Source organism: Lactuca serriola, chromosome 5, assembly GCF_051521515.1.
Source record: "Lactuca serriola cultivar US96UC23 chromosome 5, Lser_US96UC23_V15, whole genome shotgun sequence".
NCBI classification, from domain to species: Eukaryota; Viridiplantae; Streptophyta; class Magnoliopsida; order Asterales; family Asteraceae; genus Lactuca; species Lactuca serriola.
In genome coordinates, this window is record NC_136412.1 from 263,983,551 (window position 1) to 264,006,886 (window position 23,336).

Genomic DNA, 23,336 nt, shown 5'->3' on the forward strand with positions numbered 1-23,336 from the left:
ATAATAATCATGCTCCCACTTACATGATGATTATTTCTCTACCAGCATAATACTTATGCTCCCACTAGCTTTGACATGTATTCAAAAATCAGCTGAACTTTAAGAAAACAATTTCTCAAGTTCATATTTCTAATACTAGATGCTTCGATAAGACTCTATCTAAGCTTCTTAAACTCATACACCTTTCCTTGGATAGCTCATATGTATATGTCTAAACGATTCTAAGACTCATATCAATAAGTCTAAGATGTTCAGACCTATTTGCCATTTCCCACTTTTCAAACTATGAAGAGGTATGCCGTAATCAAAGTTGAATTTAAGAAACCCAAATCATATAATGCTATCTTCAAAATCTCTCTTAGTGAAAGCGTTTCGTTACAATCATTCTTATGAATGAAAGAAACCTTATGACACTTAGATTTTGTGGTGTATTCATTCTCATCCATGTGAATTTGTCGTAACCATAATCACAAGATAATGTCGATGACAAATCCAAACTCTTATGGATAGAACTTGCTCTTCTTAATTTCTTGCCATCAAGGGTCCCACCATTTACTTCCTAGTTATTTAGCAGCTCACCCCTTCATTTCAATGTACTTTCCATTGAACAAGGTGCCTTGCCCCTATACAATCCATTGAGAACTCGTAGAACTCACTTGCATAATTAACTCAATTCGGAATGGTACAGAAACAAAATAGTGTCAACACGATAGGTCGTAAACCTCAAGTCGTGTGCTAGTGTTGTATTATAAGGTCTATTCTTGATTTGTTCTTGAAACCTTTCAAGACCATTAAGACTCCCACTGACTCCTTGACATATTAGATTCCCTTGTTAAGAAACATTTCTTGACAAACAAATATTCAAGAGTTAGTGCAGCCTTTATCAAGACAAAACTTTTCACATAATTGGTCCTAGTTGGTCTTTGTCTTATCCAAGACATCACAACTTACCAATTTCAAATGTGCGAGAACAAGAAAACCTTTTCCACGTTCCACATTTGATGAAAGTTATAAACCTTCTTAAGACTTGTCACCTAATTCACAATCTTGGATTATAACTCTAAGACTTGACATTGGAACGAAGTATGATTGACTTCTTGATTTAACCATTTTCACAATTCTCATTTCCTCTTCTTAGACATACAAATTGTACTAAGAATCACTTAGAGGCTCAATTTGAGATATGGTTCTTAATCATTAATTCATATCATAAAACACAATAAAAGGTACTCTCACTTCTTCTTAGAACAGAGAAACTTTTATCTTTCTGCCTACTTGATTCTTCTTATTCGTTCTGCTATTGATTGAAACTCTTTTAATCAATTATACTTAATCTTATAAGTGTAACCATATTTATTAAACCTTTAGTAAATCATAATGAATATCTTGTCACTCTTGTGGTGGACTTGATCAACACACAATTTTGTGTACTTGATCTCATAGTCCTTCACTCGACACTTTGCCAACGACTAGTCTAAATTTCCCAAATGTGACAGTTTTCATTCATCATGCAATACTTGTTGCATGATTCCAAGTTCCTATCCACTTGAAACTTGGGCGATGAGAAACTCTCCCTATTTGGTAAACTTTTGACGCTTCCACAAGTAATCTAATTAAGAATATTGCTAATAGTAGAAGTACACAAACATCAATTTTTCATATATGCCATTGCAAGGATAAACAAATAAGATAAAATCCAAATTTTATTTTATTCATTAAAGCAGCGGAAAACATGTCCTTACAACGCAAAATTCAAATGAAAAACTATGTATTCAAATACTTCTAACAAATCTATCATAACATCCTAAGCTCAAAATCTGATCTTCGAATCCATGCGATCGTAATCCATTTCTTCGTGATCAGACTCATCTTGCTATTCCATCAACCTTCCTTTCTTTTCTTTGATCCTGCAAAACATGAAAATGTAATCTTATCACATCATGTATAAAGAATAGGAATTTAATGGAGTTAGATAGTGGATTTTGTACCTGAATCAGAGCCACACTTCTTGACTCTTCCATCTCTTAGATTCTTCAATTCCTTTGGGCAGCTTCGTATCCATTTCCCTTTCCCTTGGCAGTAGAAACATGTGGCCTCTCCTAGAGCGTCCACGGAAGCATGGTTGGTTGATTGACTAGACAAATATGCTCCATTACTTCGCCAAATCATTTCTAATTCATCAGCAATAAGCATGTAAGTTAAGTCAATGAGGGTCGCGTCACTGTTCATCATATGATACTCTCTTATGAACTTATCATATGATTCAGGGAGTGACTGAAGAACCCAGTCCACAGCCAACTTATTGGGGAAAGACGCACCCAACATAATCAACCTATCAATGTGTGATTTCATCAATAGGACGTGAGCACACACGGGTTTACCATCTTCATGTTTCATTGCCAATAGGGTTTTGGTGATCTTGAACCTTTCAGATATTCGTTCTTGTGGGTCGGGGAGAACAACAGGAGGAGGAGGAGGGAGTGAGATCAAGCTAGTCCACATTGATCCTTCACTTTGGAACAAGCTATCACTTTCAATAGGAACACCTTTTCCTTGGGATCCGGGAAGACCACGGTTAGAATCAGACATCTACAAAACGGGAGAAAACAAATTCAAGTTAGTTGATTGATTGAGTCCTTAATAAATCACCCAAATGAGATATTAAGGCTAGGACCCAACAACATTATTTACACATCAGAAGAGGGATGCCGTAATCCAACATGCAAATAATTTGGAGGTAAGTGAATGACGATTCACTAATTCTTCACCATGAAAAACATAAAGGCTTAAGTTTTAAATGTATTAAGAATTCCTAGATTTCCTTTAAGATTCATTGAACTTTTCAATGGCATGTTTAAATCTCGATATGCCCCTCTCGTTTGTGACTGGGATGCCGAGGATCACAAAGCGGGTGTGAATAACCATGCAAACTTACATGGTGCCCCCACATGTTACAGTCATCTATTCGATGTGCCGGTAAACCACACACGCTCCACCGAACTATGAAAAACATTGAGTCACCCTTTGCTACCTTCGTTTAGAACCATTTTGTGTGTCGGTAAACCACACACGCTCCACTAACGTCTTCGCAAGGGTACAAAGTGTAATTTCATGGAATTGCATCAATTCACTTTTTCCTAAGTAACTAAGATTGGGAATTTGTAAATCATTTAGTTACTTTTGTACTTCATTATACTTATAATGGAAGATTTTTTTTGTCCTATCCTACCCGTTCGGCTAACAACCCTCCACTAGTCAAGAGTGCGGTGGGTAAGAGTGGATACCCATTCAATCGCCATTTTATAGACAATTTCTTTAAACACCCCTTATAGACCAGCTTCGTGAATGAGGCCTACTAACGGTAAGACTGACTTTTACTTATACATATATATATAATGTTAGACTTTTAATTTTATATATAATATAGGGTGTGTTTCACACTTTTAAAATACTAGGTGGTCGAATTTAACAATTATACTTTTAATTCAATTAAATTGAAAACCAAAACTTTATGGATTTATTAAACCTCTTTTAAATATACACCTTAATTAATTAATAAAACCATAAGGGTGTGATTTGAACTTTTCAAAACAATACTAGGGTTTTAGAATTTAACATTCCTAAATTAAACTTTTAATCAACTTTTAAATTCCAAAACTTGAGGGCAAGTTTTGAAACATTTCAAAACATTAGGGTTTAGAATTTAATATGTATCAAAATTAAACTTTTAATCAAAATTTAAATTCCAAAACTTGAGGGCAAGTTTTGAAACTTTTCAAAACAATTTAGTTTTAATTTCTCTTAAAAAATTTCGAATTTATGACATGTAAATTAAAATTTCAAATATTAAAACTCTTGATTTAATAATTATCTTGAATTAGACTATTAATTTAATTATTAAATCATAAGGGATTATCTAAATCATGAGGATAATTACCATTTATACATTTAAGATATCCTAATCCCTTAATTATCTCTCTAAAATTCGACAATATGGATAGGATAATGCAAAATCTATAATTACCATATATAACAGTTAGAGGATAATTAGAAGATATGGGATAATCCAAATCCCTAAAATTTAGGATCTTATCTTGGGGAGGAGGCAAATTTCAAAAATCAAGGGATTAAAACAAACCCTAGATTTCGAAATTTAAGGGTTTAAGGAAAGGATTTGAAGATCTTATTCAAACTCTTGCAAATTAGGGTTTGCAAACCCTAATCTCAAAAAACCCTAGCCTCCTAGGGTTTATTGGCAATAAACCCTAATATGTCAAGTTCATACAACTGAATAAACTAATTGAAAACAAGTTAACCAATGGCTCTGATACCACTGATGGGTTTTATACAAACAATCCTATGTGTACATGCAACCCTAGCATTGGATCTATGTTTTCACTATAAGATACACAACATCATGAACACATAATAAAACCCTAAAGATGATTGCTATTTTAGAAATTAACCAAGAAGGTTAGATTACATACCTCTTGTTGTTATATTGTAATAACAACTTGAATCTTCAAACCCTAAGTCTTGAAAGCAAGCACCACAAGTGTAATGCCTCTAATGGCTCACAAACACCAAGAGCAAATGGAGAAGATATAGAGAGAGAGGAGAGGTATAAAAATTCATCCCTGGGAAGCCTTGGGAAGGTATGGACGAATTCATGAGCCAAAGGGGTGTTTATATAGGTGTAGAGATAGGGTTTCAGTCCTTATCCTTATCTAGTTGCTTGCCCACCAAGCAACCCATAAGATAAGCCTTGAATCCTTATCATGAACGAATTCTAAGGCCTTATCACCTTAAATTCGTCCAAACTATCCTTAGGATAATCCTTACCATATTTTGTAACTATCACATAATTACAATTCAGCCCCTCTAGTTTAATTAATTACATTTGATCACAAAATTAATTCTTAATTAATTATTGACCAATATTAATTAAACAAATATGATTTCTACTTTAATATATTATTCTTATAACATATTAATAAATCATAATAACTTCTTTCTCTATTATTTCTCCAGTCAAGTTGCTTTGGTGAAGGCAACCCAAAAGGACCATGCACAATCGGGTCAAGTACTTACCAATTATGGTTAGAGGCTTAGACACTAATCCAACAAAACATCGCTCTACTAACCGGGCCACTTCCCTCTTCATACACAGCCACCAGTAACTATGCTTCAGGTCAAGATACATCTTAGTAGCCCCTAGATGAATGGAAAATCTCGACTTGTGGGCCTCCTTCATCAATACCCGTCGAGCCCCACCAGCATAAGGCACCCAAACCCGCCCGTGAAGAGTTAAAAGCCCCCTGATGTCGATATCAAATGTTGAAATCTGACCAGTTACCCCCTAACTTTTTCGATTTTCTTCATTTATGGCCTCCAATCGTGCTTCTTTTGTTCTTTTCCAACATTGGGTTCATCACAATCATCCTCATACACACATCTTAAATCGGGGTACTCACCGCCCTCTTGCTCTAGGCGTCAACCACCAAATTGGCCTTGCCTTGGTGATACAGAATCTCAAAGTTATAATCTTTCACTATATCCAACTTTGGGTAAAAGGAACGGATAAACTTCGACTCAATATTTGCTAGCACTCACTCACCAAATCACACACAACAATAAGTTTTATAACACCGAGTTACCGGTGTGTTTACATATTATCAATGTGCAACCGATTCGCAAGATACAACTCACACATCTCGGTTTCAAGAATACAAGATATTATCGTCTCACCAATCGCTCGTGATAAAATCCATGAAGCGATCCAAGTGAACGTGGGTTTAATCCAATGCTCAAAATCATATTCATAAGCACTCATGAATGTTGCAGCAAACCTTTGCTATGTCTAATACAATTTAGACAATCTACAAACCAATTCATGACAGTCTTCATTCATACTTACTTCCAACGTATGACTGACTGTGGTCCGTTTGAATAATTCGATTATTCTTAATAAACTCAATTATTCTGGAAGTCAAAACATGCAAAGTGAAACACAAAGGTAATACTAATCCTATATGGTCCCAACCCTTGAGTATAAATAAAACACCTTTATCTAATCACCATATTGATTACTCATTATCTATTGTTTAACGTTTCAGATAATCAACTTTATAACTTGAATTATAACCACAATTGTCCCATGCTCCAGGCATGCACATTTTGGTTTTCAATGGTCTATTACTTTGTGAAATAGATCAAGTGAACACATTGTCAATCATTCTCATTTCACAAATCCCAATTCTCATCATAAGCACAAGAATATCAAATTCTTGTCACTTATAGAATATGTCAAATTCTAATATTTTATGCAATGATTCTCTTGTGAAGGGATTATCTAAATCATGAGGATAATTACCATTTATACATTTAAGATATCCTAATTACCATTTATACATTTAAGATATTAATTTAATTATTAAATCATAAGGGATTATCTAAATCATGAGGATAATTACCATTTATACATTTAAGATATCCTAATCCCTTAATTATCTCTCTAAAATTCGACAATATGGATAGGATAATGCAAAATCTATAATTACCATATATAACAGTTAGAGGATAATTAGAAGATATGGGATAATCCAAATCCCTAAAATTTAGGATCTTATCTTGGGGAGGAGGCAAATTTCAAAAATCAAGGGATTAAAACAAACCCTAGATTTCGAAATTTAAGGGTTTAAGGAAAGGATTTGAAGATCTTATTCAAACTCTTGCAAATTAGGGTTTGCAAACCCTAATCTCAAAAAACCCTAGCCTCCTAGGGTTTATTGGCAATAAACCCTAATATGTCAAGTTCATACAACTGAATAAACTAATTGAAAACAAGTTAACCAATGGCTCTGATACCACTGATGGGTTTTATACAAACAATCCTATGTGTACATGCAACCCTAGCATTGGATCTATGTTTTCACTATAAGATACACAACATCATGAACACATAATAAAACCCTAAAGATGATTGCTATTTTAGAAATTAACCAAGAAGGTTAGATTACATACCTCTTGTTGTTATATTGTAATAACAACTTGAATCTTCAAACCCTAAGTCTTGAAAGCAAGCACCACAAGTGTAATGCCTCTAATGGCTCACAAACACCAAGAGCAAATGGAGAAGATATAGAGAGAGAGGAGAGGTATAAAAATTCATCCCTGGGAAGCCTTGGGAAGGTATGGACGAATTCATGAGCCAAAGGGGTGTTTATATAGGTGTAGAGATAGGGTTTCAGTCCTTATCCTTATCTAGTTGCTTGCCCACCAAGCAACCCATAAGATAAGCCTTGAATCCTTATCATGAACGAATTCTAAGGCCTTATCACCTTAAATTCGTCCAAACTATCCTTAGGATAATCCTTACCATATTTTGTAACTATCACATAATTACAATTCAGCCCCTCTAGTTTAATTAATTACATTTGATCACAAAATTAATTCTTAATTAATTATTGACCAATATTAATTAAACAAATATGATTTCTACTTTAATATATTATTCTTATAACATATTAATAAATCATAATAACTTCTTTCTCTATTATTTCTCCAGTCAAGTTGCTTTGGTGAAGGCAACCCAAAAGGACCATGCACAATCGGGTCAAGTACTTACCAATTATGGTTAGAGGCTTAGACACTAATCCAACAAAACATCGCTCTACTAACCGGGCCACTTCCCTCTTCATACACAGCCACCAGTAACTATGCTTCAGGTCAAGATACATCTTAGTAGCCCCTAGATGAATGGAAAATCTCGACTTGTGGGCCTCCTTCATCAATACCCGTCGAGCCCCACCAGCATAAGGCACCCAAACCCGCCCGTGAAGAGTTAAAAGCCCCCTGATGTCGATATCAAATGTTGAAATCTGACCAGTTACCCCCTAACTTTTTCGATTTTCTTCATTTATGGCCTCCAATCGTGCTTCTTTTGTTCTTTTCCAACATTGGGTTCATCACAATCATCCTCATACACACATCTTAAATCGGGGTACTCACCGCCCTCTTGCTCTAGGCGTCAACCACCAAATTGGCCTTGCCTTGGTGATACAGAATCTCAAAGTTATAATCTTTCACTATATCCAACTTTGGGTAAAAGGAACGGATAAACTTCGACTCAATATTTGCTAGCACTCACTCACCAAATCACACACAACAATAAGTTTTATAACACCGAGTTACCGGTGTGTTTACATATTATCAATGTGCAACCGATTCGCAAGATACAACTCACACATCTCGGTTTCAAGAATACAAGATATTATCGTCTCACCAATCGCTCGTGATAAAATCCATGAAGCGATCCAAGTGAACGTGGGTTTAATCCAATGCTCAAAATCATATTCATAAGCACTCATGAATGTTGCAGCAAACCTTTGCTATGTCTAATACAATTTAGACAATCTACAAACCAATTCATGACAGTCTTCATTCATACTTACTTCCAACGTATGACTGACTGTGGTCCGTTTGAATAATTCGATTATTCTTAATAAACTCAATTATTCTGGAAGTCAAAACATGCAAAGTGAAACACAAAGGTAATACTAATCCTATATGGTCCCAACCCTTGAGTATAAATAAAACACCTTTATCTAATCACCATATTGATTACTCATTATCTATTGTTTAACGTTTCAGATAATCAACTTTATAACTTGAATTATAACCACAATTGTCCCATGCTCCAGGCATGCACATTTTGGTTTTCAATGGTCTATTACTTTGTGAAATAGATCAAGTGAACACATTGTCAATCATTCTCATTTCACAAATCCCAATTCTCATCATAAGCACAAGAATATCAAATTCTTGTCACTTATAGAATATGTCAAATTCTAATATTTTATGCAATGATTCTCTTGTGAAGTTACGGCACAAAATCACAAAGACTCGGCCATCGAAATCACAAGGTACTCTATTAAAATAGTTACAGAACTATTCTAGATGTGATGTCTCTCACTCAAAGTACATTCCTTGAACATCCTTTTGCATAGTTTTTTTTTAATCTAGACATAAATTCTTAATTTACAACTCCCATTTATGAAACATTTCCATATTTACTATATGACAACTCATTCTTAATAGAATCTTATCCATTTATAATGATGTCGATATGGTCCGTTCAACGCCATACTTCCAACCACTCACAAACGACCAATCCTCAGCGAGCTTTGGATCGTCCTTTGATAGTTGTTTAATTATCTTAGTCAAAAAACCGATTCTTGTCCTTTTTCCCTCTTAATGCTCTAGACATTTGGAAAAATTTAGAATGGTGAAATATTATAGCATTTGCAATCGATTCTATACCCGAAGCGCATGGGACACGATGCATAATGTCTTACATGAAGATACGATACTCTATCAATCTTCTGCCATAACATTTTATGTGTCACGTTCTTACAATTCGAACTATGAAGAGGGATACTGTAATCATAATGAAAATTTAAGAACACACTATGTATCCTTTGACTAAATTTATTAAAATTTCTCAATCTAAGCTTTAGATTATGAAACAAAGTACAATATTCTCTCCCTTAATTATAGCAAAACAACTTTTCAACTCTTACGACATTGCAAAGTACAACACTTGTTTTCTATAATTAATATTGCCAACCTGCAATACTTACTATAATAATCATGCTCCCACTTACATGATGATTATTTCTCTACCAGCATAATACTTATGCTCCCACTAGCTTTGACATGTATTCAAAAATCAGCTGAACTTTAAGAAAACAATTTCTCAAGTTCATATTTCTAATACTAGATGCTTCGATAAGACTCTATCTAAGCTTCTTAAACTCATACACCTTTCCTTGGATAGCTCATATGTATATGTCTAAACGATTCTAAGACTCATATCAATAAGTCTAAGATGTTCAGACCTATTTGCCATTTCCCACTTTTCAAACTATGAAGAGGTATGCCGTAATCAAAGTTGAATTTAAGAAACCCAAATCATATAATGCTATCTTCAAAATCTCTCTTAGTGAAAGCGTTTCGTTACAATCATTCTTATGAATGAAAGAAACCTTATGACACTTAGATTTTGTGGTGTATTCATTCTCATCCATGTGAATTTGTCGTAACCATAATCACAAGATAATGTCGATGACAAATCCAAACTCTTATGGATAGAACTTGCTCTTCTTAATTTCTTGCCATCAAGGGTCCCACCATTTACTTCCTAGTTATTTAGCAGCTCACCCCTTCATTTCAATGTACTTTCCATTGAACAAGGTGCCTTGCCCCTATACAATCCATTGAGAACTCGTAGAACTCACTTGCATAATTAACTCAATTCGGAATGGTACAGAAACAAAATAGTGTCAACACGATAGGTCGTAAACCTCAAGTCGTGTGCTAGTGTTGTATTATAAGGTCTATTCTTGATTTGTTCTTGAAACCTTTCAAGACCATTAAGACTCCCACTGACTCCTTGACATATTAGATTCCCTTGTTAAGAAACATTTCTTGACAAACAAATATTCAAGAGTTAGTGCAGCCTTTATCAAGACAAAACTTTTCACATAATTGGTCCTAGTTGGTCTTTGTCTTATCCAAGACATCACAACTTACCAATTTCAAATGTGCGAGAACAAGAAAACCTTTTCCACGTTCCACATTTGATGAAAGTTATAAACCTTCTTAAGACTTGTCACCTAATTCACAATCTTGGATTATAACTCTAAGACTTGACATTGGAACGAAGTATGATTGACTTCTTGATTTAACCATTTTCACAATTCTCATTTCCTCTTCTTAGACATACAAATTGTACTAAGAATCACTTAGAGGCTCAATTTGAGATATGGTTCTTAATCATTAATTCATATCATAAAACACAATAAAAGGTACTCTCACTTCTTCTTAGAACAGAGAAACTTTTATCTTTCTGCCTACTTGATTCTTCTTATTCGTTCTGCTATTGATTGAAACTCTTTTAATCAATTATACTTAATCTTATAAGTGTAACCATATTTATTAAACCTTTAGTAAATCATAATGAATATCTTGTCACTCTTGTGGTGGACTTGATCAACACACAATTTTGTGTACTTGATCTCATAGTCCTTCACTCGACACTTTGCCAACGACTAGTCTAAATTTCCCAAATGTGACAGTTTTCATTCATCATGCAATACTTGTTGCATGATTCCAAGTTCCTATCCACTTGAAACTTGGGCGATGAGAAACTCTCCCTATTTGGTAAACTTTTGACGCTTCCACAAGTAATCTAATTAAGAATATTGCTAATAGTAGAAGTACACAAACATCAATTTTTCATATATGCCATTGCAAGGATAAACAAATAAGATAAAATCCAAATTTTATTTTATTCATTAAAGCAGCGGAAAACATGTCCTTACAACGCAAAATTCAAATGAAAAACTATGTATTCAAATACTTCTAACAAATCTATCATAACATCCTAAGCTCAAAATCTGATCTTCGAATCCATGCGATCGTAATCCATTTCTTCGTGATCAGACTCATCTTGCTATTCCATCAACCTTCCTTTCTTTTCTTTGATCCTGCAAAACATGAAAATGTAATCTTATCACATCATGTATAAAGAATAGGAATTTAATGGAGTTAGATAGTGGATTTTGTACCTGAATCAGAGCCACACTTCTTGACTCTTCCATCTCTTAGATTCTTCAATTCCTTTGGGCAGCTTCGTATCCATTTCCCTTTCCCTTGGCAGTAGAAACATGTGGCCTCTCCTAGAGCGTCCACGGAAGCATGGTTGGTTGATTGACTAGACAAATATGCTCCATTACTTCGCCAAATCATTTCTAATTCATCAGCAATAAGCATGTAAGTTAAGTCAATGAGGGTCGCGTCACTGTTCATCATATGATACTCTCTTATGAACTTATCATATGATTCAGGGAGTGACTGAAGAACCCAGTCCACAGCCAACTTATTGGGGAAAGACGCACCCAACATAATCAACCTATCAATGTGTGATTTCATCAATAGGACGTGAGCACACACGGTTTTACCATCTTCATGTTTCATTGCCAATAGGGTTTTGGTGATCTTGAACCTTTCAGATATTCGTTCTTGTGGGTCGGGGAGAACAACAGGAGGAGGAGGAGGGAGTGAGATCAAGCTAGTCCACATTGATCCTTCACTTTGGAACAAGCTATCACTTTCAATAGGAACACCTTTTCCTTGGGATCCGGGAAGACCACGGTTAGAATCAGACATCTACAAAACGGGAGAAAACAAATTCAAGTTAGTTGATTGATTGAGTCCTTAATAAATCACCCAAATGAGATATTAAGGCTAGGACCCAACAACATTATTTACACATCAGAAGAGGGATGCCGTAATCCAACATGCAAATAATTTGGAGGTAAGTGAATGACGATTCACTAATTCTTCACCATGAAAAACATAAAGGCTTAAGTTTTAAATGTATTAAGAATTCCTAGATTTCCTTTAAGATTCATTGAACTTTTCAATGGCATGTTTAAATCTCGATATGCCCCTCTCGTTTGTGACTGGGATGCCGAGGATCACAAAGCGGGTGTGAATAACCATGCAAACTTACATGGTGCCCCCACATGTTACAGTCATCTATTCGATGTGCCGGTAAACCACACACGCTCCACCGAACTATGACAAACATTGAGTCACCCTTTGCTACCTTCGTTTAGAACCATTTTGTGTGTCGGTAAACCACACACGCTCCACTAACGTCTTCGCAAGGGTACAAAGTGTAATTTCATGGAATTGCATCAATTCACTTTTTCCTAAGTAACTAAGATTGGGAATTTGTAAATCATTTAGTTACTTTTGTACTTCATTATACTTATAATGGAAGATTTTTTTTGTCCTATCCTACCCGTTCGGCTAACGACCCTCCACTAGTCAAGAGTGCGGTGGGTAAGAGTGGATACCCATTCAATCGCCATTTTATAGACAATTTCTTTAAACACCTCTTATAGACCAGCTTCGTGAATGAGGCCTACTAACGGTAAGACTGACTTTTACTTATACATATATATAATGTTAGACTTTTAATTTTATATATAGTATAGGGTGTGTTTCACACTTTTAAAATACTAGGTGGTCGAATTTAACAATTATACTTTTAATTCAATTAAATTGAAAACCAAAACTTTATGGATTTATTAAACCTCTTTTAAATATACACCTTAATTAATTAATAAAACCATAAGGGTGTGATTTGAACTTTTCAAAACAATACTAGGGTTTTAGAATTTAACATTCTTAAATTAAACTTTTAATCAACTTTTAAATTCCAAAACTTGAGGGCAAGTTTTGAAACATTTCAAAACATTAGGGTTTAGAATTTAATATGTATCAAAATTAAACTTTTAATCAAAATTTAAATTCCAAAACTTGAGGGCAAGTTTTGAAACTTTTCAAAACAATTTAGTTTTAATTTCTCTTAAAAAATTTCGAATTTATGACATGTAAATTAAAATTTCAAATATTAAAACTCTTGATTTAATAATTATCTTGAATTAGACTATTAATTTAATTATTAAATCATAAGGGATTATCTAAATCATGAGGATAATTACCATTTATACATTTAAGATATCCTAATCCCTTAATTATCTCTCTAAAATTCGACAATATGGATAGGATAATGCAAAATCTATAATTACCATATATAACAGTTAGAGGATAATTAGAAGATATGGGATAATCCAAATCCCTAAAATTTAGGATCTTATCTTGGGGAGGAGGCAAATTTCAAAAATCAAGGGATTAAAACAAACCCTAGATTTCGAAATTTAAGGGTTTAAGGAAAGGATTTGAAGATCTTATTCAAACTCTTGCAAATTAGGGTTTGCAAACCCTAATCTCAAAAAACCCTAGCCTCCTAGGGTTTATTGGCAATAAACCCTAATATGTCAAGTTCATACAACTGAATAAACTAATTGAAAACAAGTTAACCAATGGCTCTGATACCACTGATGGGTTTTATACAAACAATCTTATGTGTACATGCAACCCTAGCATTGGATCTATGTTTTCACTATAAGATACACAACATCATGAACACATAATAAAACCCTAAAGATGATTGCTATTTTAGAAATTAACCAAGAAGGTTAGATTACATACCTCTTGTTGTTATATTGTAATAACAACTTGAATCTTCAAACCCTAAGTCTTGAAAGCAAGCACCACAAGTGTAATGCCTCTAATGGCTCACAAACACCAAGAGCAAATGGAGAAGATATATAGAGAGAGAGGAGAGGTATAAAAATTCATCCCTGGGAAGCCTTGGGAAGGTATGGACGAAGTCATGAGCCAAAGGGGTGTTTATATAGGTGTAGAGATAGGGTTTCAGTCCTTATCCTTATCTAGTTGCTTGCCCACCAAGCAACCCATAAGATAAGCCTTGAATCCTTATCATGAACGAATTCTAAGGCCTTATCACCTTAAATTCGTCCAAACTATCCTTAGGATAATCCTTACCATATTTTGTAACTATCACATAATTACAATTCAGCCCCTCTAGTTTAATTAATTACATTTGATCACAAAATTAATTCTTAATTAATTATTGACCAATATTAATTAAACAAATATGATTTCTACTTTAATATATTATTCTTATAACATATTAATAAATCATAATAACTTCTTTCTCTATTATTTCTCCAGTCAAGTTGCTTTGGTGAAGGCAACCCAAAAGGACCATGCACAATCGGGTCAAGTACTTACCAATTATGGTTAGAGGCTTAGACACTAATCCAACAAAACATCGCTCTACTAACCGGGCCACTTCCCTCTTCATACACAGCCACCAGTAACTATGCTTCAGGTCAAGATACATCTTAGTAGCCCCTAGATGAATGGAAAATCTCGACTTGTGGGCCTCCTTCATCAATACCCGTCGAGCCCCACCAGCATAAGGCACCCAAACCCGCCCGTGAAGAGTTAAAAGCCCCCTGATGTCGATATCAAATGTTGAAATCTGACCAGTTACCCCCTAACTTTTTCGATTTTCTTCATTTATGGCCTCCAATCGTGCTTCTTTTGTTCTTTTCCAACATTGGGTTCGTCACAATCATCCTCATACACACATCTTAAATCGGGGTACTCACCGCCCTCTAGCTCAAGGCGTCAACCACCAAATTGGCCTTGCCTTGGTGATACAGAATCTCAAAGTTATAATCTTTCACTATATCCAACCACCTCCTTGGCCTCATGTTTAGGTTAGGCTATTCCAAAAGACATCTTAGGCTCTTATGGTTTGTGTACACAACAATAAAGATAGTGGCACCAAATCTTGAGAGCGAAAACCACATCCCCCAATTCCAAATCATGAGCGGTATACTTCGCTTCATGAGGCTTCAGCTGACTCGAAGTGTATGTAATCACATGCCCCCTCTACGTCAACACAAGACCCAACCTTGAAATGGATGCATTGCAGTAGACCACACAACCCTCAACTCCCTTAGGGAGGGCAAGTATTAATGCCTCACACAGTCTCTTGCAAAGATTCTCAAATGATGTCTGCTGCTCAGGCCCCCAACTGAACAAAACATCCTTCCTCGTTAACTTAGTGAGAGTAACAACAATCTTGGAGAAGTCTTGAATGGATCTCCGATAATATCCCGCGTAAACGAGGAAGCTCTGAATCTCATATGGAGAATTCAGCACTTCCCACCACATCACCACCTCTATCTTGGCTGGGTCGACCAAGATACCGTTCTGGTTGATGAGGTGTCCCATAAACTGAACCTCACGCAACCAGAAGTCACACTTGGAGAACTTGGCATAGAGCTTCTCCATCCTCAAAACTCCGAGAATCTCGTGCAGATGCTCTTCATGCTGCTCTTTATCTTCGAATAGACCTAAATGTCATCGATGAAGACGATCACCGATCGATCCAACATGGTCCTACATACCCGATTCTTGAGATCTATGAACACCTCTGGTACGTTGGTGAGTCCAAAAGCCATCACCATGAACTCGTAATGTCCATAATGAGTTCGGAAGGCCGTCTTCTGAATATCCTCCTCTTTCACCCTCATCTGATGGTAACCAAACCTCAAATCGATCTTGGAAATCCAAGATGCCCCATACAACTGATCAAAAAGTTCATCAATCCTTGACAATCGATAAGGGTTCTTCACTGACAACTTGTTCAACTCCCGGTAATCAATGCACATCTAGTGTGAACCATCCTTCTTCTTGAAGAAAAGGATAGGCGCTCCTTATGGAGAACTGCTTGGGTGAATAAAATCCTTTCGTAATAGCTCCTGAAGCTGAGAGGATAACTCTCGCATCTCAGGAGGTGCACAACGATACGGTGCCTTGGCAATTGGCGCAACATCCGAGATCAGATTGATCCTGAACTCCACTTGCCTCTTAGGAGGCACACCGGGCAATTCCTCAGGGAAAACATTAGGGAACTCACGCACAACAGGAACATCAACAATAGAAACTGATCTCTTCTCATCAACTCGAGTATCCACTACATATTCCAAATAACCCATGCACCCATGTTGTAAACTCTATCTTTCCCTAGCGGCTAACCAAAAAACTGATCCTGACGTAGTTCCTTCGCCATAAACGGTCAACACTCCCCCACTAGTATCTCGAACCATCACCAACTGTCGCTCGTAGTCAATCAGATCCCCAAATCAGCTCAACCAATCCATACCCACGATCACACATACATCTCTCATTGCAATAGGGATAAGATCTATCGGATATCTAACACCAAATATCTCTAAAACACAACCCCGATAGATGTCAATAACGAAGACCGAACGCTCATCAGGTATAGAAACTCTCATGCCCTATTCAAGGCCTCCAATGCAATACTAAAACCATGACAAAAAGATGATGACATAAAAGAACGAATCGCACCCCAGTCAAACAACACAAGCACATGTACAAAATTCACAAGGAAAGTACCTACATGAGCAATAACATAAGAAACATTAATAAATTAGCAGAATAATAAAGAACATGTAGCATCCCAAAAATACAGTCTAAAAATTTCATTTTAATTTAATAATAAAACCATAGTCATCGAACATCATATAAAAATCATAAACAATGTATCTCAAGATATCGTAACAATCATCAAAATATCAGAGTATAAACATCCCAGACTGAATAGATAGTATGTGCACTGCAATCTTCCCGAGCTCCTCTTTTGAAACTGAGTACCTGAAACCAAAACTAAAACTGTAACCACAAAGCTTAGTGAGCTCCCCCAAACTACCACATACCATACAATAACATATAAAGCAACTACTGGGCCTTGCCCACTGCATCGAACCGAAGTTCGGAAACTGCATCAGACCGAAGTCCGGAACTAACTAGGGCCTTGCCCTATGCATCAGACCGAAGTCCGGAACTAACCAGGGCCTTTCCCTCTGCATCGGACCGATATACGGAAACTGCATCGGACCAAATTTCGGAACTGATTGGGACCTTGTCCCCTGCATCGGACCGGAGTCCGGAACTGACTGCATCAGACCAAAGTCCGGAACTGACTGCATCGGACCGAAGTCTGGAACTGACTAAACATAGCATAGCATAAACATATCAACTAGCATGAACACATATACTGCATACTGCATCAGACCGAAGTCCGGAACACATAACACAAATAAGCTTGAATCACAAATACATCAAGCACACTGAACTACTGCATCGGACCGAAGTCCGGAACTACTGCTAACTAAACTGGTTGGCATTGTGGCTGTAGACCCGTTCCTACTGGAAGGAAAACTCACCTCACACTGCTGAAGTCCCGCTGACAGAACCATAGCTGCTCGATGACAAATTCCCAATCTGTCAATATCAAAACATCACCCAATTAATAATTGTGTTCCATCATATATCCATAAATCCATATTGGGGGTAAAAGACTGTTTTACCCCTAACTTGGCTTGATTCAAGCCCAAGGCTCAATCCGAAGGCCCAAAAATCAATTATGAGTCAAAGCCCAACATATGGCCCAATTTTCCATATTGGGCCCAACCCCTCATATGGACCTTATCCAAAATCCCATCCTAATATTCTGGTCCATATGATTATTCTTGGATAGCCCATTATTGGCCCAATTACCAAAATCCAATAGGAAGACCCAACTTAAGGACCAAGCAAGATTAGGGTTTTCTCATAGAATGACGATTAGGGTTAATTACCATTTTATGTTCAAACTCTTACCAATTCATTATATATATATAAAAATTCTCGACTTATGATGAAACGTCCCATATTTTTATATGGCTTTTGAAGGTAAAATCTATCTCTAATAAAATTATATGCCACACCATTGGAAGACTCGATAAATGTATTTAAATTGATTTTAATAAAATCAACTCATTGTCTAATTAAATTTGGGTACAATTCTTGAATCAATAAAATTCAGCCCAAGATAGAAAATAGCCCATGAACTCAATAATAATGTTATACCATTTGCAAGCCCACCACATCAAGCCCTAATTCTAAATGAAGACCACCAAAGTCAAAATTAGTCAAAAGCTTATACCTTTCTTTTTGTTCCAGAAATCGAATGGAGCCGTTGGACCTCCAAAATGACGCACTTCAAGCCTCCTTCAATGACGATGCCCGCCTTCTTAGCCATTATCCTTCTCGCAGAAAAACATCCCATCGAATGCATCCTTACACTCTGATAAAATCGCAAGCAAATTCGAAACAAAGAAGCACATAACTTTGGTCTTCGTTGAAATCTCCTATCGTTTCCTGCTACTGCCCAGAGACCATCCACGGTGGGTCGTCCATCCCCTCCGTCGACTACGTTCACTCGCGCATCCCTCTATCTCACTGCTCACGCCATTAACTGATGTCATCAGAAACCATGGAAAATCTTTTCATAAAACTTGAGGGAATCGGAGTTCACACACACACACAAAACATTCGACATACCCTTGCGGCTCCCTCTCTCACTTTCCCCAAACCCTAATGCCTTAAATGCTAGATTTATATCGATAACTTTGGTCGAGGCGAATGCCTTTTGGGTCGAGTTCTTACAGGCCCGAGAGAGAAAATGGGAAAGAACATCATGCTGCGCTCCTGCAATGGTTAACCAGAAAAAGACAATGAAGTTCTAAAACTTGGCAAGTCTAGTCCCTGGGATGCGATGTGGGGAAGGGATACAGGTATATACCGTGATCCATTTCAAACATTTGATCTATTTATTCAACTTCAGCCCCTCCATCCTAATTCGTTTTCAAACTAAATACAAAACATACCAAATAGACCCTGCCCTCAGAAATCTTTACAAACTGAATCCAAAACTTACTTTTTAAACCCTGATCTCATAAATTTCTTTCATAATAGATCCCTAAATCACTAATAAACCCTTAAACCTTCAAATCTTTTAAATTTAAGTCCTGAACGTACACTTTTAACCCTCGACTTTCAAAATTCTTCACAGACTAGTCCGAGACTTACATTTATTAATTTATTTAAATAAATGGGGCGTTACAGAACACATACCAACAACGACGGCTAGAGCTGCTCGGGCCTCCTCTACTATCAACTAAAATTCTCTCCCTCGAACCTTCGGTGTCTCGGCCTTCCCCTACGGTCATCAGTAATATGTAGGGACACGGGGGCTAGAGTCTGAATCGCCCCAGATACAAGTTGAAGACAGTCGACCCTGAAATGACCTGTCTAGTTGCAGTTGAAGCAAACCTGAAATCCCTTGGGGAAATCCCTAGCCAAATGCCTCTCCTTGACACACATGTAACAAGCAGTCCCTGGCCGACAAGGTCCTTCATGCCCATTGTCGCACTTACCGCAAGTACGACCCTTCTGGCCTCCGAATCTTGATTTTGTGGGCTTGAGCCGCTTAGTCACCGACTGCGACTGTACAGGCATCCTATCTCTCATGTGGATCTCCCTCTCCTCTCTAGCCTGGGTCTCCAACTCAATCTCTCTCCTCCTGGCATTGGTCTGCAGCTTAGCCAATGTCCGATATGAAGTTTTCACCATAAACTCATAAATATCCCTCCTCAGAATACTCAGATACCGGCTCATACATGCTAAATCAGTCGACACGTGCTCATTGCAAAATTTGGCCCTCATTAAATATCCCGGAGATCTCAATCACCATCTCTATCTTCTACTTTAGAGACAGGAACTCCTAGGCCAACCCTCTCTCTCTCTCTCTCTCAAACAGTGGTACAAACTCATCTATGAACATCTCAGTAAATCTCTCCCGGGTCACCGCATAACGCTCTGCTATAGTATAGTCAGTTGTCACAAACTTCCACTAATCCTTCACTTCCAAGCGAAGCAGATTCAGTGCAAAATGAACCTTTAGATTCTCTAGACAAGAGCAAGTGTAAACAAAACAATCAACATCAGAAATCTATCTCATCGCAGCAATCAGATCATGGGTCCCATCAAACATGGGTGGCTTCGTGTTGTTGAACTCCCGATACCACAACGAATCACCCCCTGTGGTCTCGTAGCAACAACTACAGTGGCTGCGACAGTGGAAACCTCAGTGATGGCGGCTTAGCGCTCGTCAAAAGTCTCAATCAGTGTGCTCTTGATAGACCCAAACATCTATGGTATAACAAATCTGATCGATGTGGCCACCTCGGCGGCAACAATCCTACAGATCTCATCAACACTGACACTCGGCATCTCGGGGTCGCTGGAGCCTGAACCTCAGATAACCACCATAATGAAACACACACCAGAAAACCATTAGAATCATGCTAAAGCACATACATAAATATCCACACACTCCTACAAGTTCCTTAAGATTCCTCCTTGAGCCGCATACGAATTCGGTGCTCAGGCCCAATACTACCTTACACACCACCCTGTATTTTTCTCAAGTCGTCCTCTCAAGACCCTAAGTCATAAGGACTCTATTTCTCAAGATCAGTTGTACACTCACCCTGTCGGTTACTCATAAACACTACTAAGCATCTCGACACTCATTCTAGATTGCTCCCCAGCACTGCTCCGCCTCATAAGATCTCCGTTGTCCTTGCCATTTTCTTTGCGCATGCCAATTGTACACAATACGAGAATCGATAGACATTAGAATAAATGATTCTACCTCAAATCCACAACCAAATAAGGAGCAGGAAGAAAGGCTAAATTAGGCATTCTAAGGCTATAAAATCCTAACTATGTACAATTATACAACATACTCCAAGCAAATAGCAATGACAAATTCAATCTCATAAGAACTAACTCCTAGGATAAAGGCATCACAAATCAGGCAACCCTATCACACAATTCCTACAGGATCCTTAGCCTACCACTAACTAGCATGCAATTCTATCAACTCATAAAATATCAGCTCTACATTACTCATAATATAAATTGAGATCTTTTGGAAAACAACCGCTCAAGCTCTGGTTTATTGTACACACTACTTCACTGGGTTTTTCTCTTGTAAAAATATTCATTTCTTTGAATTTTTTTTATAAAAATCTTCATATCCTTCGTTTGAGTTTGAATTACCCTAGAGTTCATCCAAATACCTTAAACCATGGTTCTGATACCAAATTATAACGCCTCAAATTTCAAACCAAAATTTTGATTTTTAAATTACCCAAAATATTGTTCATAAACCAAGTCATCGCAAAAACACAAGTATCAAATATAATTCATCATCACAAAATATCAGAGTGCCATAAAATGCCCAGTAGCAAATCTCCCAGTGAGTGTGTATAATCAGCATCGCCTTCCCACGATCCTTAGAAGTACCTGAAACACATATAATCAATAACTGTAAGCACAAAGCTAAACGAGTTCTCCAAAATACCACATATAACACAACATAAATAAATAACTATGGGTTATCAGCAACCTTAGGGACTATCAGTAGTCCCAGTGGACAAACAACACGCCCTGTAGGTCATCAGCGAACCTACAGAATACCCAAAATCTCAGTCACACATAAACAACATAACACAATAATAAAAGCTAGACCCAGTTGGTCATCACAGACATAACTATTCTACCAAACATGTAAGAATAAGTGAGGAGACTTACTTGATACCGATGACAAAAATCTCACACCTGAACTGTCGAAACTAGACTCCACCTAATAAACACAACAAGTAACCCTAGTCAATTAGGGTCATTATCCCGACTCACAAGTCCAAATCCCACAACCACGCTCCTTGAGGGCAAAAGTCCATTTTCCCCTTCCATGGTCCAAAACCCTAAATCCTTAACCAAAGTCAAAAGTCAACAAGACATCAACCGCCCAGCATGTATGTTGGGTGTACACTTCCGACGCTTTGCGTACTCATAGAATCAGATGGGTTGGAGTTAAGCCTGGATATGTTGGGCGTACGTTGTCTGATCCCAAAATAACCTCCAAATGTCTTAATCCATATAGACTTGCAATCCAAACATAGATCTGACCTCTATAGAATGTCTTAATCCATAAAGTCCATAACTTTAATCCTTTGCATGGCTAAAATAAGCTTAAACCTCAAAACCCTAACTTAAATCATACCCAAAACCATTACACTCTTGCATGGGAAGAAAGGGAACTTCAAGCAAACATTTTTATGAATCTACAAGACCTAAAACACATGAAAGGACAGCTAATGTGCTCTGGAGTGCACCATACTCACAAAGATCCAAGCTTGAGAACCTATCAACTAACGGTTCTGTCAAACTTGCCTCATACCAACATGCTCCAAGTAATGATACAACTGGAACTACCCAATAAACGATGCAAAAACACCCAAATTAGTCAACTAATAACAATTTTAGATCTTCGGGCAGCAAAGAAAGCCTCCATTGAAATCATTGCCAGAAATTAGGACACAAAAAAGAAAATTGTTGGAGGCTACGAGGAAAGGGGTAACCGAGGAACAACCATTATATGCAATCTCAATCTAGAAATCATGAAGCTAATGTTGTCTAAGGAGAACAGAAGGATGTCACAACTGTTGAGATTCAAGAAATCAGCAGGTTGAATAGAGAAGAGATTGAGAAACTTCACAGCTTCTTCACCACTATCGATAAACCAGTAGGTTCATGCTTTATGGCTCAGTTTGGTAAGTACTCTACAAATTGCCCTTTAAACGGCTCTTCAACTGTATCAGATAGAATTTGGGTGGTAGACTCAGGTGCAATTGGCCATATGATGAACTCCTCTCATAATCTTTCAACATGCACCCCATTTCTAAGCAATAAAAAAATAAAAATTGTCGACGAAACTTTAAAATCTGTTGTTGGAAAAGGAACCGTCAAACCTACTCCAACCATAACCCTTCATTCGAGTTTACATGTCCCAAAATCATCCCAGTTTACTTTCTATTAAGTAGGTTGCATCTCAATTAAAT

The 23,336-nt window shown here is 37.0% G+C and overlaps 1 protein-coding gene and 1 long non-coding RNA gene across 2 annotated transcripts; both read right to left on the reverse strand.

Moving 5' to 3' along the window:
• Nucleotides 1–15,402: 15,402 nt before the first annotated feature.
• LOC145050446 (putative mitochondrial protein AtMg00860) lies at nucleotides 15,403–15,807 on the reverse strand. The gene has a single exon (XM_078998693.1). It carries the CDS (start codon nucleotides 15,805–15,807, stop codon nucleotides 15,403–15,405), a length of 405 nt encoding a protein of 134 aa, XP_078854819.1.
• A 1,210-nt stretch (nucleotides 15,808–17,017) lies between these two features.
• On the reverse strand, nucleotides 17,018–19,062 carry LOC145051604 (uncharacterized). The gene is made up of 3 exons (XR_013683723.1): nucleotides 18,530–19,062; nucleotides 17,769–17,826; nucleotides 17,018–17,196 (listed from the first exon to the last, which is right to left on the reverse strand). It is a non-coding gene; the product is annotated as an uncharacterized LOC145051604 (long non-coding RNA).
• Between the last annotated feature and the right edge of the window lie 4,274 nt (nucleotides 19,063–23,336).

Excerpts from the sequence above, each read along its gene's own strand:
- LOC145050446 (XM_078998693.1), bottom strand. The coding sequence starts at position 15,807 with ATGGAGAAGCTCTATGCCAAGTTCTCCAAGTGTGACTTCTGGTTGCGT.